The sequence below is a fragment of the Cicer arietinum genome, chromosome 4 (assembly GCF_000331145.2).
Source record: "Cicer arietinum cultivar CDC Frontier isolate Library 1 chromosome 4, Cicar.CDCFrontier_v2.0, whole genome shotgun sequence".
Taxonomy (NCBI): domain Eukaryota; kingdom Viridiplantae; phylum Streptophyta; class Magnoliopsida; order Fabales; family Fabaceae; genus Cicer; species Cicer arietinum.
The window spans coordinates 57,857,497-57,869,347 of NC_021163.2; the positions used below are offsets into that span (position 1 = coordinate 57,857,497).

At 29.0% G+C, this 11,851-nt stretch overlaps 1 protein-coding gene across 3 annotated transcripts; it reads left to right on the forward strand.

Annotated features, from left to right (window-relative positions):
* The first annotated feature begins 5,325 nt into the window (after positions 1-5,325).
* LOC101505445 (uncharacterized) lies at positions 5,326-11,851 on the forward strand. 3 transcript variants are annotated; one of them, XM_027333256.2, is made up of 15 exons: positions 5,326-5,525; positions 5,623-5,663; positions 6,774-6,843; positions 6,951-7,099; positions 7,314-7,409; positions 7,546-7,616; positions 7,825-7,886; positions 7,973-8,036; positions 8,154-8,238; positions 8,501-8,627; positions 9,105-9,187; positions 9,490-9,544; positions 10,217-10,347; positions 10,457-10,633; positions 11,224-11,851. In XM_027333256.2, exons 1-14 carry the CDS (start codon positions 5,450-5,452, stop codon positions 10,628-10,630), a joined length of 1,284 nt encoding a protein of 427 aa, XP_027189057.1. In that variant the 5' UTR covers positions 5,326-5,449; the 3' UTR covers positions 10,631-10,633; positions 11,224-11,851. The 3 variants fall into 3 exon arrangements, with proteins under 3 accessions (XP_027189057.1, XP_012570641.1, XP_004498472.1); XM_004498415.4 differs by having other exon boundaries at positions 5,331-5,525; positions 10,214-10,347; XM_012715187.3 differs by lacking the exons at positions 6,774-6,843; positions 6,951-7,099 and having other exon boundaries at positions 5,328-5,525; positions 10,214-10,347.

An 11,851-nucleotide genomic window follows, 5' to 3' on the forward strand; every position in this document is an offset into this window, starting at 1 on the left:
AAATAATTTTATAATTTATAAATTTATTATAAATTATTACCATTCGTATATGACTAATAATATTATAAAATAATTTATAAATTTATTATAAAATAATTTGACAATAATATAAATTATAAATTATTATCAAAATGTAAAATAATTTATAAATTAGAAATTTATTATAAATAATTGTGAAATAATTTTATAATTTATAAATTTATTATAAAATATTATTATTATTGAAAGGAGGATTGAAGGAGATTAGGCATTGAGAGCATGATTGAGAGGGGAGAAAGGAGGAGAGGTCCACATCAGCTTTTTGGCTGATGTGAGAAATATTTGTATAGGTAGATGAAATAGAATGAGGTGGCATTCGAGGATGAGGTGGCATTCGGGGGGTCTGTTTTAAATATATATAATAGATTACTCTTAGATGATTTGATGCATATTATAATGAGATAATTATTTTACTTGAGTGACTTTGATGTTATAATATGATACTACTTACTTAAATATTTTGATATATCGTAATGTTATTATGATATGGTCTATTATGATTGTTTGTGTGTTCTTCTTACATATATTATACTATTAACATGATTTCGAAATTCACCTCCTTCGTTGTTTGTGTTTGACTGGCTTGGTCATGTGTTTGCGAAATCGCAGTTATTACATGTTAATGAGTCTTGAAGTTCAGGTTTGGGAGAAGCTCTGCTCAGATAGGTGATACCGGGAATGAGAGTCATAAATGTATTTTTATTTATTTAATTAGAAACAACTTTTTAGATGAAAATCTTATAAGTACAAGTGAACTTTTGGAATTAAGAAATTATAGTTAAATCAAGTTTATGGAGATTGCATTGTTTTATAAGTGGAAAAAGTTTAAATTGTTTCTTTTTAATTTTGAGAATTGTGATATCCTAAATTAATTATAAAAATATTTATTTTCTAAATAACAAATTTTCCTTATCCGCTGCGAATTAAAATTTTAAAAATTCTTGTATGAGTTAATATATATTATTTTGGAGTTTTGGGTGTCACACACCTCATTTTTTCTTATACATTTTCCTTTTTGTACAATTTTTTATAACAAAATACTCATTTTTGAAATATTTTATTCGAAATAATGATTTTTATTTTCGAATGAAAATTAAAACTTAACTTCCGAAAAAATACATAGTTATATAAATTAGTTACATTTTATTTATTTATTTATAATTAGAAATATTTTTTTAAATTGGCCAACATCCATCAAAATTTTGTAGGAATTGGCAAGCATTAGACAAATTAGCAATGTTAATAGTCAAATCTGCAACCCCTCGTGAAAGTAATGGAGTATATTTTCCTTAACAAAAAAAATAAAATAATAAAGAGTAAAAATTATTAGAATAAAATTGATTTGTAGAATAATAACCTTTAATTTTAATTTTGATGATAATAAAATATATAAGAAAACAATTTATAATTTAACGTGCATTTTAGTGTGCAAATCCTCTGATAAGTATATCAGCTAATCGTTTATCCAAATAAGTGTATCATTTGGTTCCTCTGATGTATTATTAAGTGAACCATTTGGCCAACTTTGTTCCCTTAAGAGTATCATTTGGTCAACTTTATTTTCTAAAGAGCATCATATAGTCAACTCTATGTTAAAAATCAATTGTTTGATTATCAATCATTTGATAGAAGCACAAGACCTTATCGTCTGCCACTTTATTCCTCTAGTAGATCAAACACTTCATCTTATGTGTTTTGTCTTGAAGAACAATCATCTACAATCACTAAAGATTCCTCTAGAACAAGAGAGTATCTAAAGAATATATCAAGGATAAGAATCAAGATTTTATGGTGCTAAAAAAGACAAGAATACATAATCAATTTTGAGTTTAAGCCAGCTGTCCAAATAGTATAACATCGTACAAGTCATGTGCAACATTCTCTGCCCTGTTCTTACAATAGTCAGAAATTGTTTAATCCATACAACAACATCATACTAAGCTCACTGTAAGTAGTACTTTTGCGTCATTGCAAAAATGCATGTTAGCTCATCAAATCATTGAACCATTATGCTACAAAATACAAGAGAATTCTGATTGTGAAAAGTGAACTTAAATTTTAAATACTTTAAATTCTTTTGAAAGCTTTTCATTTGTATTTTGTGTTTAAATCTCTATCATCTATCAAAGAGTTATCTTGTAATTTCACAAACCTTATTATCATTATAACTTAGTTAATTTATTTTAGGTTTAATTGTAATTTTAATCTCTTTATTATTATTATTATTAATTTATAAAAATTGTCTCTTTATTTTAAAAGTCGATAGTTTTGATTCATCTCTCAAATTTTTGTACTAAAAAAACAGAATTGACATATTTTTAATGACGTGACATGCAATTCTATGATATAGAACCATTTAAATGCATTAATTATTCATATGTCATTAATTAAATTAAAAATATGAAAATTTTATGAAGTTGAAAGTTAAGTTTTTACTGCATTTTATTCTAATTTTATGAGTGTTAATCATTTTACATTATCGTATCATATGTCACGTTATTTAAAACATCTTACGTCATCATTTTTTAGTTAAAAAATCAGAATAATGGACCAAAACTATCGACTTTTAAAATAGGATGACCAATTTCGTGAATCAGTAAAAATAGAGGGACTATAATTACAATTAAACTTTTATTTTACTAATAAAATTAATATGACGGGTCTAGTTGTTAGTCAAATTAATCTCTCTTTTACGTGGTAATGAACTAATTAACAATTGATTCGCTACATAATTTCATTAACAAAATAAACTAACTGCAAAACTATATTTTTTAATGTCTTTTAATTTTAAGATGTTATTTACATATTTCTAAAATTCAAAAGATAAATATTCGATTCTTACCATTTTAAAAAATAATTTAGTAATTTACTACTAAAGATAAAAGTGGTTCTGAAAAAAACAAAAAACTGTAATCTCTATATTGCCTTTCTTTTATTTATACTCTACATTATCTGACACTAATGATCCCAAATTTTATTTTTGAAGAAATAATGATTCCAAATTGAAATACCAACATAAAAAATGGAAAGAAAAAGCAGTAGAATTGCATAAATTAAACAACAACACAAGATATGTATATTTGTCAAAAAGTAAAAAACAAGTCATGGATACAAGATATGGAACTTGACTCAACTTTTTTTATTGGCTTAATTACTTTTTTATCCCTCAACTTATTTGTCTCTTGAGTTGATTCTTTAATTTTAAAAGTTTTAATTTGGTCGTCTGATTTTATTCTATTAACTAAAATTGATCTTTTGAATAAATTGTTAAACTAGCTCACCTTAACTTCATATGTGGCTTTGATATAGAGCTCACGTGCTTAACAAACATTTTGAAAATATTAACAAACTCAAATGTCTTTCTATGGCGTTCTTTAAGTTAGTGTTCCTTTTAAATTTTAAATGCTTCATCAACTTTTGAAGTTAGTGTTTCTTGCATGGGAACTTCCAATCAATTTAATGTTCCCTAAAATTGATTAACCAGTTGACTCAACCCAATTGGTAAGATTGATGTTAAAATAATTTAAAATCGGACAATATATTAAATATAAGTTTTGATAATAAAAAATCCAAAGCACATGTAAAAGCTTCCACGAAGTCATATATCACGAGAATGAAATATAAAATGCTTACAAACTTTGACAGAAAATTGACATGAGATCATAAATGGAAATGAAAAAGTATTTGGTGTATTATTAGATTTTTTAATAATTTTTTTTGACAAATTTTTTTTATAAAAATATTGTGTAAATAGAAAATACAATTGAAACTATTGTGTAAATATCAAATAGAAAAAATATTGAAATAAATTACGTGAATCAAGATATATCACTATTTGTATCTACTGATTTGATTTGATGTATTAAATTGTAAATATATCAACTCCAAATATGTGATTAATTATTAAATTAGAAAATAATATATTTAAGAAGAATAAAAAAATGAAAGATAATAAAAATTGATGCCTAATAAAAGTCTCTTTTTTTAATGAGAAGGAAATATATAATAAAAAATTTGACGTTCAAAAATGAAGACTTGAGTTAATTATCACAAGAATGCAACTCTCCATATATCTATTTGGACCTTGGCTCAAGACCACTTCATAAGGGTGCGGTTAAATAATTTATAAATTATAAAAATAAAGTAATATAACTATTTTACTGAAAAAAGTAGTCTACATAGACTTGGCATAACATGCATGAAAACAAGGTATGAGAAATGAAGTCATCGTGAGAAAAAAATAGAATAAAATACAATGAGTACAAATCAGTACAAACCTTTACATAAATTGAATTGACTATATAAAACATTTATTTTTTCTCCTTTATATGACTTATTAAGAAGGCTAGTTTTCACAAAAAACTAAACTAAATAAATAAAATATAAGAACGCTGGTTATACTTATATGATATATGATGGGGGTGCATGTGAATTATATATTACCTACCACAAGATAATTTTCACAACGTTGTTTATCGTAAATTAGTATTTTAAATTATTAAAAATATTATAAAAAATTAATGACATTTTTCAAAATAATATTTGTTTTATTTTTATGGTTAAGTCAATGATTCAATCGAGGTTAGTTTGATAAAAATAATAGAAAAATAAATGTATTTTTTAAAATTTAAGTTATCAAATCAACATCAATTATATTATCATATCAAATACAAAAATAAAAATAAAAATTATTAATTTATATTTGGCTTAATTGTAGTTTTGGTCCATCTATTTTAGTTGAATCGCAAAAGTAGTCTCTCCATTTTAATTCTTCTCAGTTTAGTTCCTAAACAGAATTTTGGTCCAAAATTTGATGAAATTTCATTTTTTTTTTCCTTTATTTAAGTCACATCATATCTCAAAATCTCGTAGTGCAACAATTGTACTTAAAATCTATGATCATATGTAATACGACTTTAAAAAATGACACTTATCAAATTTTGAACTAAAATTTTATTTGGAAACTAAAAGTGACATGCTATTAAGCCTTTATAGGTGGTTAAAGCTTCATATAATATTAAGCATGGTTTACAATAAAATATTTGTAAAGGTTATGATATGATTGGAATGAAAAACAATGAAGGGAAAATTTGTTGTTAGGGCAAAGTGACAAACTTTACTGCTTTTAAGGACAAGGAAACGCAAAGCATGTAAAGCAACGAAGAAGATTTGCCACGTCCACGTCATCAACAAACTTTCAAAAAACAAAACTTGAAATTCCAAAATTAGCCTCATAATTTTTTCTATTATCTATTCGGTCCTCCTTCTCCTCATTTCTTCCTCAATATATACGAAACCAACTGAAGCAACAAACTCAGAAAGCAAAAGTTGGTTTTCTCGCTTTCTCACTCTATAGAATCGTCGTTTTGCAATTGTCATTGTCGTTGTCGTTTTACTTTTAGGTTTTCAAATGGAAAAAGTCGTTGGAGGAAAGTATAAAATTGGTCGGAAAATTGGTAGTGGATCATTCGGTGTAATTCATATTGGTATTTAATAAACTTCCATTTTCTATTTTTTTTCATTTTAAATATTTAAATTTAAATTTAAATTATTTATTTACTTTTGTTTTATCGCCATTTTCAGGAGCACATGTTGTAACTTCTGAGCTTGTGGCAATTAAGATGGTAACTCTATTGGAAATTGTTACTTCAATTTCTCTTTTTATTGTAACCATTGTGATTGGGAAGTAATGATTTTGATTATATTAGAGTTTTAGATATTAAGAGACCGAAATTGTGTTTAAATGATGATATGTTACAGTAATTTGAGCTAGAAATATTGTGTTGTTATCTTTGTTAGTTTCAAGCATGAGTAGTTGTGGTGATTAGATGAACTTAGAGATGTAAGATCACGTTTATTTATTTAAAGAATTGCATTGTTTTTAGTCATATTTGTTTTTGGGCTTTAGTGTATTAACTTTGAGGGTCGGAATTTAAGTGTGAGCGACAGTCTCACATCGATTATGAATGGGTTAATTAAATGTTGGATATATAAGAGAGGTGTGATTCCTATTCTCAATGTTTTAAAGTTTTGAGTTGAAATGTGGTGTCACGATCTCTTGGTAGCTTTGGATCATTAGTTTGTAGCTCCTCAGACTCTCCAACACTTTGTTCCATATTTAAGCAAGGATTTCTCTTATTTCAGGGCTAAAATATAGTTTTGTTCCCCCGATTTTCTCAAATTCACGATTTTGGTGTTTCTATTTTAGTTTTAACAAATTTACTTCCACATTATAAGAGTGTGAAAATCAAATCCATGAAAATAGTATGTACAAGACCAAATTCTTGAAAAATAAAATAAGAGAACCAAAATTGTTAATTTGAAAAAATTGGGATGGGAGAACAAATTTGTATTTAAACAATGACTCAATTAGTGTTGGTTAGTAATTGTTGGCTTGTTAGCAATTGATGTTTAGTTTGTTAGTGTTCAATAAATAGAGCTTCTTTTTTACTCATTTGTATCTATGAATCACCATGAAACCTCTTGAGATTTTGCTTCCTTCAAGCTCTCAAGCTTTCTTCCTCATCTTCCGATTCATAATAAAAATTGTATTTATTTATTGAAAGCTCACAAATCTTTTAGTGTTTAAATGTTGAAGTGATCAAAAATGTGTTATAGAGTGTATTGAACATTTCTTAACCATCCGTAAGACACTGGTTAGCAAGACTCATATGTTTAATCACTGTGGATATGACTTTGCAATGATTTATAATAGCCATATTCTTGTTTTATAGGAGAACAAGAAAACCAAACAACCACAGCTATTGTATGAGGCCAAGTTATATAATAATCTTAAAGGAGGAAGTAAGTTGTAAAAGCAGTACCTCTTTATGTTGAGTCTAAATTCCCTCACAACATTTCCCCTTTGTTTTGTCAGTCCTTTCTAATTCATCATAGTCATGGAATTTAAGGTGGTATTCCGCGAATGAAATGGTTTGGTACCGATGGAGACTATAATGTTCTAGTTCTTGAGCTTATGGGACCGAGTCTCGAAGACCTCCTTTACTACTCTGGGGGGATGTTTTCGCTAAAATCGGTTTTGATGTTGGCTGATCAGATGGTAATCATTGATCTATGGTTGCTAAGTTATCACTGAATGCATCTTTTTCTTGCTTGTTTTTAAATTTAGCTTCTTGATATGATCATGTGTTCGGTACACTATTGAAGAAGTTTTTCCTCTTTAATTCCCTCTTTTTACACAAAGCTTGCATCAATTGGAATTTTCAAGCACATTAGTTTAAAATTAAGCCTGTTTTATTTATTTGAATACACAGCTTACCAGGATCGAGTATTTACATTCCAAGGGATTCCTGCATAGAGATATCAAACCAGATAACTTCCTTATGGGTCTTGGGAAGAAAGCAAATCAGGTAGCTTCATTAGTTATCTTTTGTTTATTAGCTAATTAGAAAACATAAATCGATGATTTTCCTATGTTGTAATGTAATTCCTCTATTATACTTCCAATTTTTAATATATGATTTATGAAATTTGTTACACTCACAGGTTTGTATGATTGATTTTGGACTCTCAAAAGGATATAGGGATCCTATTTCATACAAGCATATCCCTTACAGGTATAAGATTTTCGGTCTGGCTTTATTGTTTTTGTCTGGATCGTATTTTACAATGCATGGTATTCGTGTTGTAAGGTTTTCTAGGCACATAAACCTAATTCACAACTTTTCTGTCATATAAGATTTTAATTTCAGATAAAAAATATGAAATATCTTAGCAATGTTACTTTTGCTTAATATTTTGTTTTACCTTGATAAACTCATCCAGAGAGAACAAAAACTTAACAGGGACTGCACGTTATGCAAGTTGCAATACTCACAAAGGAATTGGTGAGAACATGAAATAATTTTTCCTTCTATAATGTCTATAGATGTAGCTGACAATATTCCCTCAATTTTGGTTTTTATTTCTTCAGAACAAAGTCGCAGAGATGATTTAGAGTCTCTTGGCTATGTTCTTTTGTACTTTTTAAGAGGAAGGTATGTCTCATCCTATTGATTGTACTTTTACCAGGCATCATAAAAATTTTGCCTGTGAGATTGCTAAGGGTTTTTTAGGTAAATGTAGGGCTTGACTATTTGTTTCTTGCATTTTAGTCTTCCTTGGCAAGGTCTGCAAGCTGCCACAAGAACGCAAAAATATGAAAAACTTTGTGAAACGAAGTTATCAACTCGCATTGAGGTATGCGCGTCATTCGCTTGTTACATGTACTGATTCTGTTGCCTTCACCTTAATATACATATGAACAACTTTATGGTGCATTTATAGTCCAAAAATTAAATATAGAAACTCAAATGCTTGAATGAATCATCAAATTAGTGAATGCTATGACTAAATTAATCAAAATTAAGCTCATCCGATCCGCCCGAGGGAGATTTTCTTATTATTGTTCTTGCAGTTATTCATATAAGTTCGCTGACTACAAAAATTTTCATGTTCTAAGGTACTTTGCAAGGCATATCCTGTGGAGTTCGCTTCTTACTTTCATTATTGCCGCTCCTTGACATTCGATCAACGACCAGATTATGTATATTTGAAGCGCCTGTTTCGTGAATTGTTCACTTCTAAAGGTACTAATGTTGTTAATCATATGCAAGTAATGACTTGTTTTAGATGACAATTTACATGTTAGTATATTATTTTTGTCCCATTGGCATTAAATATCATTATAGCATTATTTGTTCCATGTGACTGACCTCACCTCATTGATAAAGCTTTTGTTGTTGTTGTTATCGTTGTTCTTACTGTTAACTATTTAAGTACAATCTCTAAATTCGGTCCTTGAAATTAACAAATTTTCAAAATCATCTCTGAAATTGATAATTCATGATAGCACTAGTCCTTCTGAGTCAATTTCAAAGACTAAAGTAACTGACCCGGGAGATCTTAATGTGATCAAGGATTTTCAATTTCAAGGGTTACTTGAGAATTTCATTAATTTTAGAGACCAAATTGTCCGATACCTATAATTACAGAAACTAAACCGACCATACATAATTCACTTATATTTTTATTATCTATTAATGCAATAAAATCTTGTTTGGCAGGATATGTTTCTGACTATTTATTTGACTGGACGATTTTAAAATATCAGCAGATGCAACAGACAAAGGCACAAAGTCAACCAACTGTGCGTGATTCCTTTGCACAGTTTTAATTGCAACTTTGAATGAACTGCTTATTATATTTATATTCAGTCTTTGTTCACCCTTTTCATGTTAAAGTTTTTCATCACAACTTCTCTAACCACTTTTCTCCATTGTGACATACTGAGTTAGTAAGTTGGAATTTTAAAAACATAAACATTTTAGTTTCAATTAATTTTTCCTAATTTCATTTGCAGGATTGTGAAATGTCTAAATATGGACTTTCTGATAGCTTATGCGTTAAATTTGTACTGATTTTATTTAATTTCTCACTAACAATTTGTAGGCCCCCGTTGCTGTGCTTAGCATTCTTGAACCAGTGGATGTTGATCAGCATCAAGGTAACTTCAGTCTTGTAGTTGAAGAATTATCTTATTAAGTATATTATTATTGGAAAATTTCCCTAAGAAAAATGTTGTACTAAAGTTATTTGAGAAAGTGAAGTGAGATAGGTTTAAACATATTTTCTCATTGCGGTAAAAGTATCGATTTTTGTTTTTAGTTCCCCTAAAATATATTATTTTTAGCACCAAAACGAGATTTTTCTTTCAGTCCTCGTTGTTTTTGTTTTAGTCCCTATAATATTTGTTTCCGATGGTTCTGATCCCTAGAATATGTGAACCATATTTGATTTTAGCCCTTGAAGTATTGACCCTATAAAGACTAATTCTAACATGAACAAATATTATAGGACCTTCATCCAGAGTAGTAAGGACCAAAAGCAAAATTTTATATTTTTCAGGACCTAAAACCAAAAGTTATGGACACACTAAAACAAAAACTAGTATATTTGCAGACACGAAAAAAGATATTTAAGCCCAGCGGATATTGTGATGCACTTTAGCAAAAGGGAAAGAAAAGAAAATGGTTGGTGTTGTATAACTTATGTGGATTATTTAAATAGTTGTAGTATCGTGAAAGAGTTCACTCCATTGTACGTTCTAATGACTTTATTGATCTTTAGATATATTTTGCGATGTCCTTTGACTTCTTTATTGACTTTTTATCAGAAGTCAATGGTTGTACTCAAAATGATGTGGCAAAACCAACAATCTATTCCAATCGTCCACGTGTTTGTATGAAACTCAGGGTATCTAATGCTGATAATTTTGATGATGAGAATGAGATTCAAACAGAAAAACAAGTATACCTCTCTGCATACTACTTTTATTACTTGAACTACACTAATCTTTTAGTTAGATTTGTATTTGGCTGAAGTAATTTACTTGAATTGTGATAAATGATTTTTGCAGAATGTGAATACTAGTTCACCTATTTCCACTGCCATGCCAATAGTCTCTACCGAAAATGTCCCAAAACAGGAAAGGACTGTAGAAACCTTAAACGCGGATCGCGTGTTAGAGAGTAAATGTGGTGCTTTAGGTAACTTTGTTCCTTCGCTACGCCGAGTTTCATCCTTCAAATAGAAGGTGAGGGAACTTCATACCCAGAATTTGAACTTGCACTCCAATTTTCATTATCATGCTTTCTTTGTATGTTTATAATTTGCTCCAGCCTTATTCTATTACAAATGCTACCTAAAAAAGAGGTTTCATAGCAAGCTAACCAAATTCACTTAGGTTGGCTCACCATGGGTTGATAAAAAAGTGAGCAAACTTAATCCGGCTCACCTTTTTAGGGCCTGTTTACTTTATATGTTTCAGGTTTTTATTTTCACTTCAACTAATAAATTCAAGAGAATATAGATCAAATATTTTTCTCATTAATTTATTTTACAATTTTTGAAAACAGATCTAATATATTTTTTCTGAAATTTTGAAAATGCTAAAACACCTTTTTTGTTGTTTCTAAAGATGCATTCCTTCTAATTCAAATCAACCTAATTTGGCCCAATAGTTATGTCAGTTGGGTGATAGATAACTCTGGAAAAATTGTGATCCCTTTTTTACAAACCCGAGCCACTTGTGGATTGGGCCGGATTGGCTCACGGGCTGCAACTCATATTGACATCTTGGAGGAACATTTTATTGAGCTGCTTACTTGGTTAATTTGTTTTTAGGTGTGGGGTGTAGAAACTAGAACGATTCAAGATGAAGAAACTTACAAGGACATTGTTGTGAAGCTTGAGGTCGAGCATTGAGTATAAGGAGAAGCATGTTTTGAAGTTGAACATAGTAGTTTGACCCATATTCGAAGAGATCTTGGTAGAGGGGTCTAATGACACTACTGATGGTGTGTAAGAACTTGAAGAAGAGTTGATGGCCGATCTCGCGTTGATTGACTTGCCTAATTTCATTTAATGTTAAGTTACCATTTTCGAAGGAAGTGCTGCTAATTTGAAATCGGTAGACAGTTATTATCGGTTACAAAAGCAACATGATGGCAAAGCACAAAGGCTCTTTAGTTATAATTAGAATTGAATTATTGTAAATAAACTCAAATAAGTCAATATAAACATATCACAAGACAAATGCTAAACTCTGCTTGGGTAAGTGTCAAGCTCTTAAAGCATGGAAGTTGCTTTCTTAATTTCTTAAAAATTATAGTATTAGCAATGTAACAGGAGGTGAGATTCTCACACTTCTAACACTAGACGCCACACACATCCGAAAACAATGTATAGTTCTCTGCAGTTCCCACACCTTTTTTTATTAGATTCGAGTAACATAGTTGTTCATTTTCTTTGA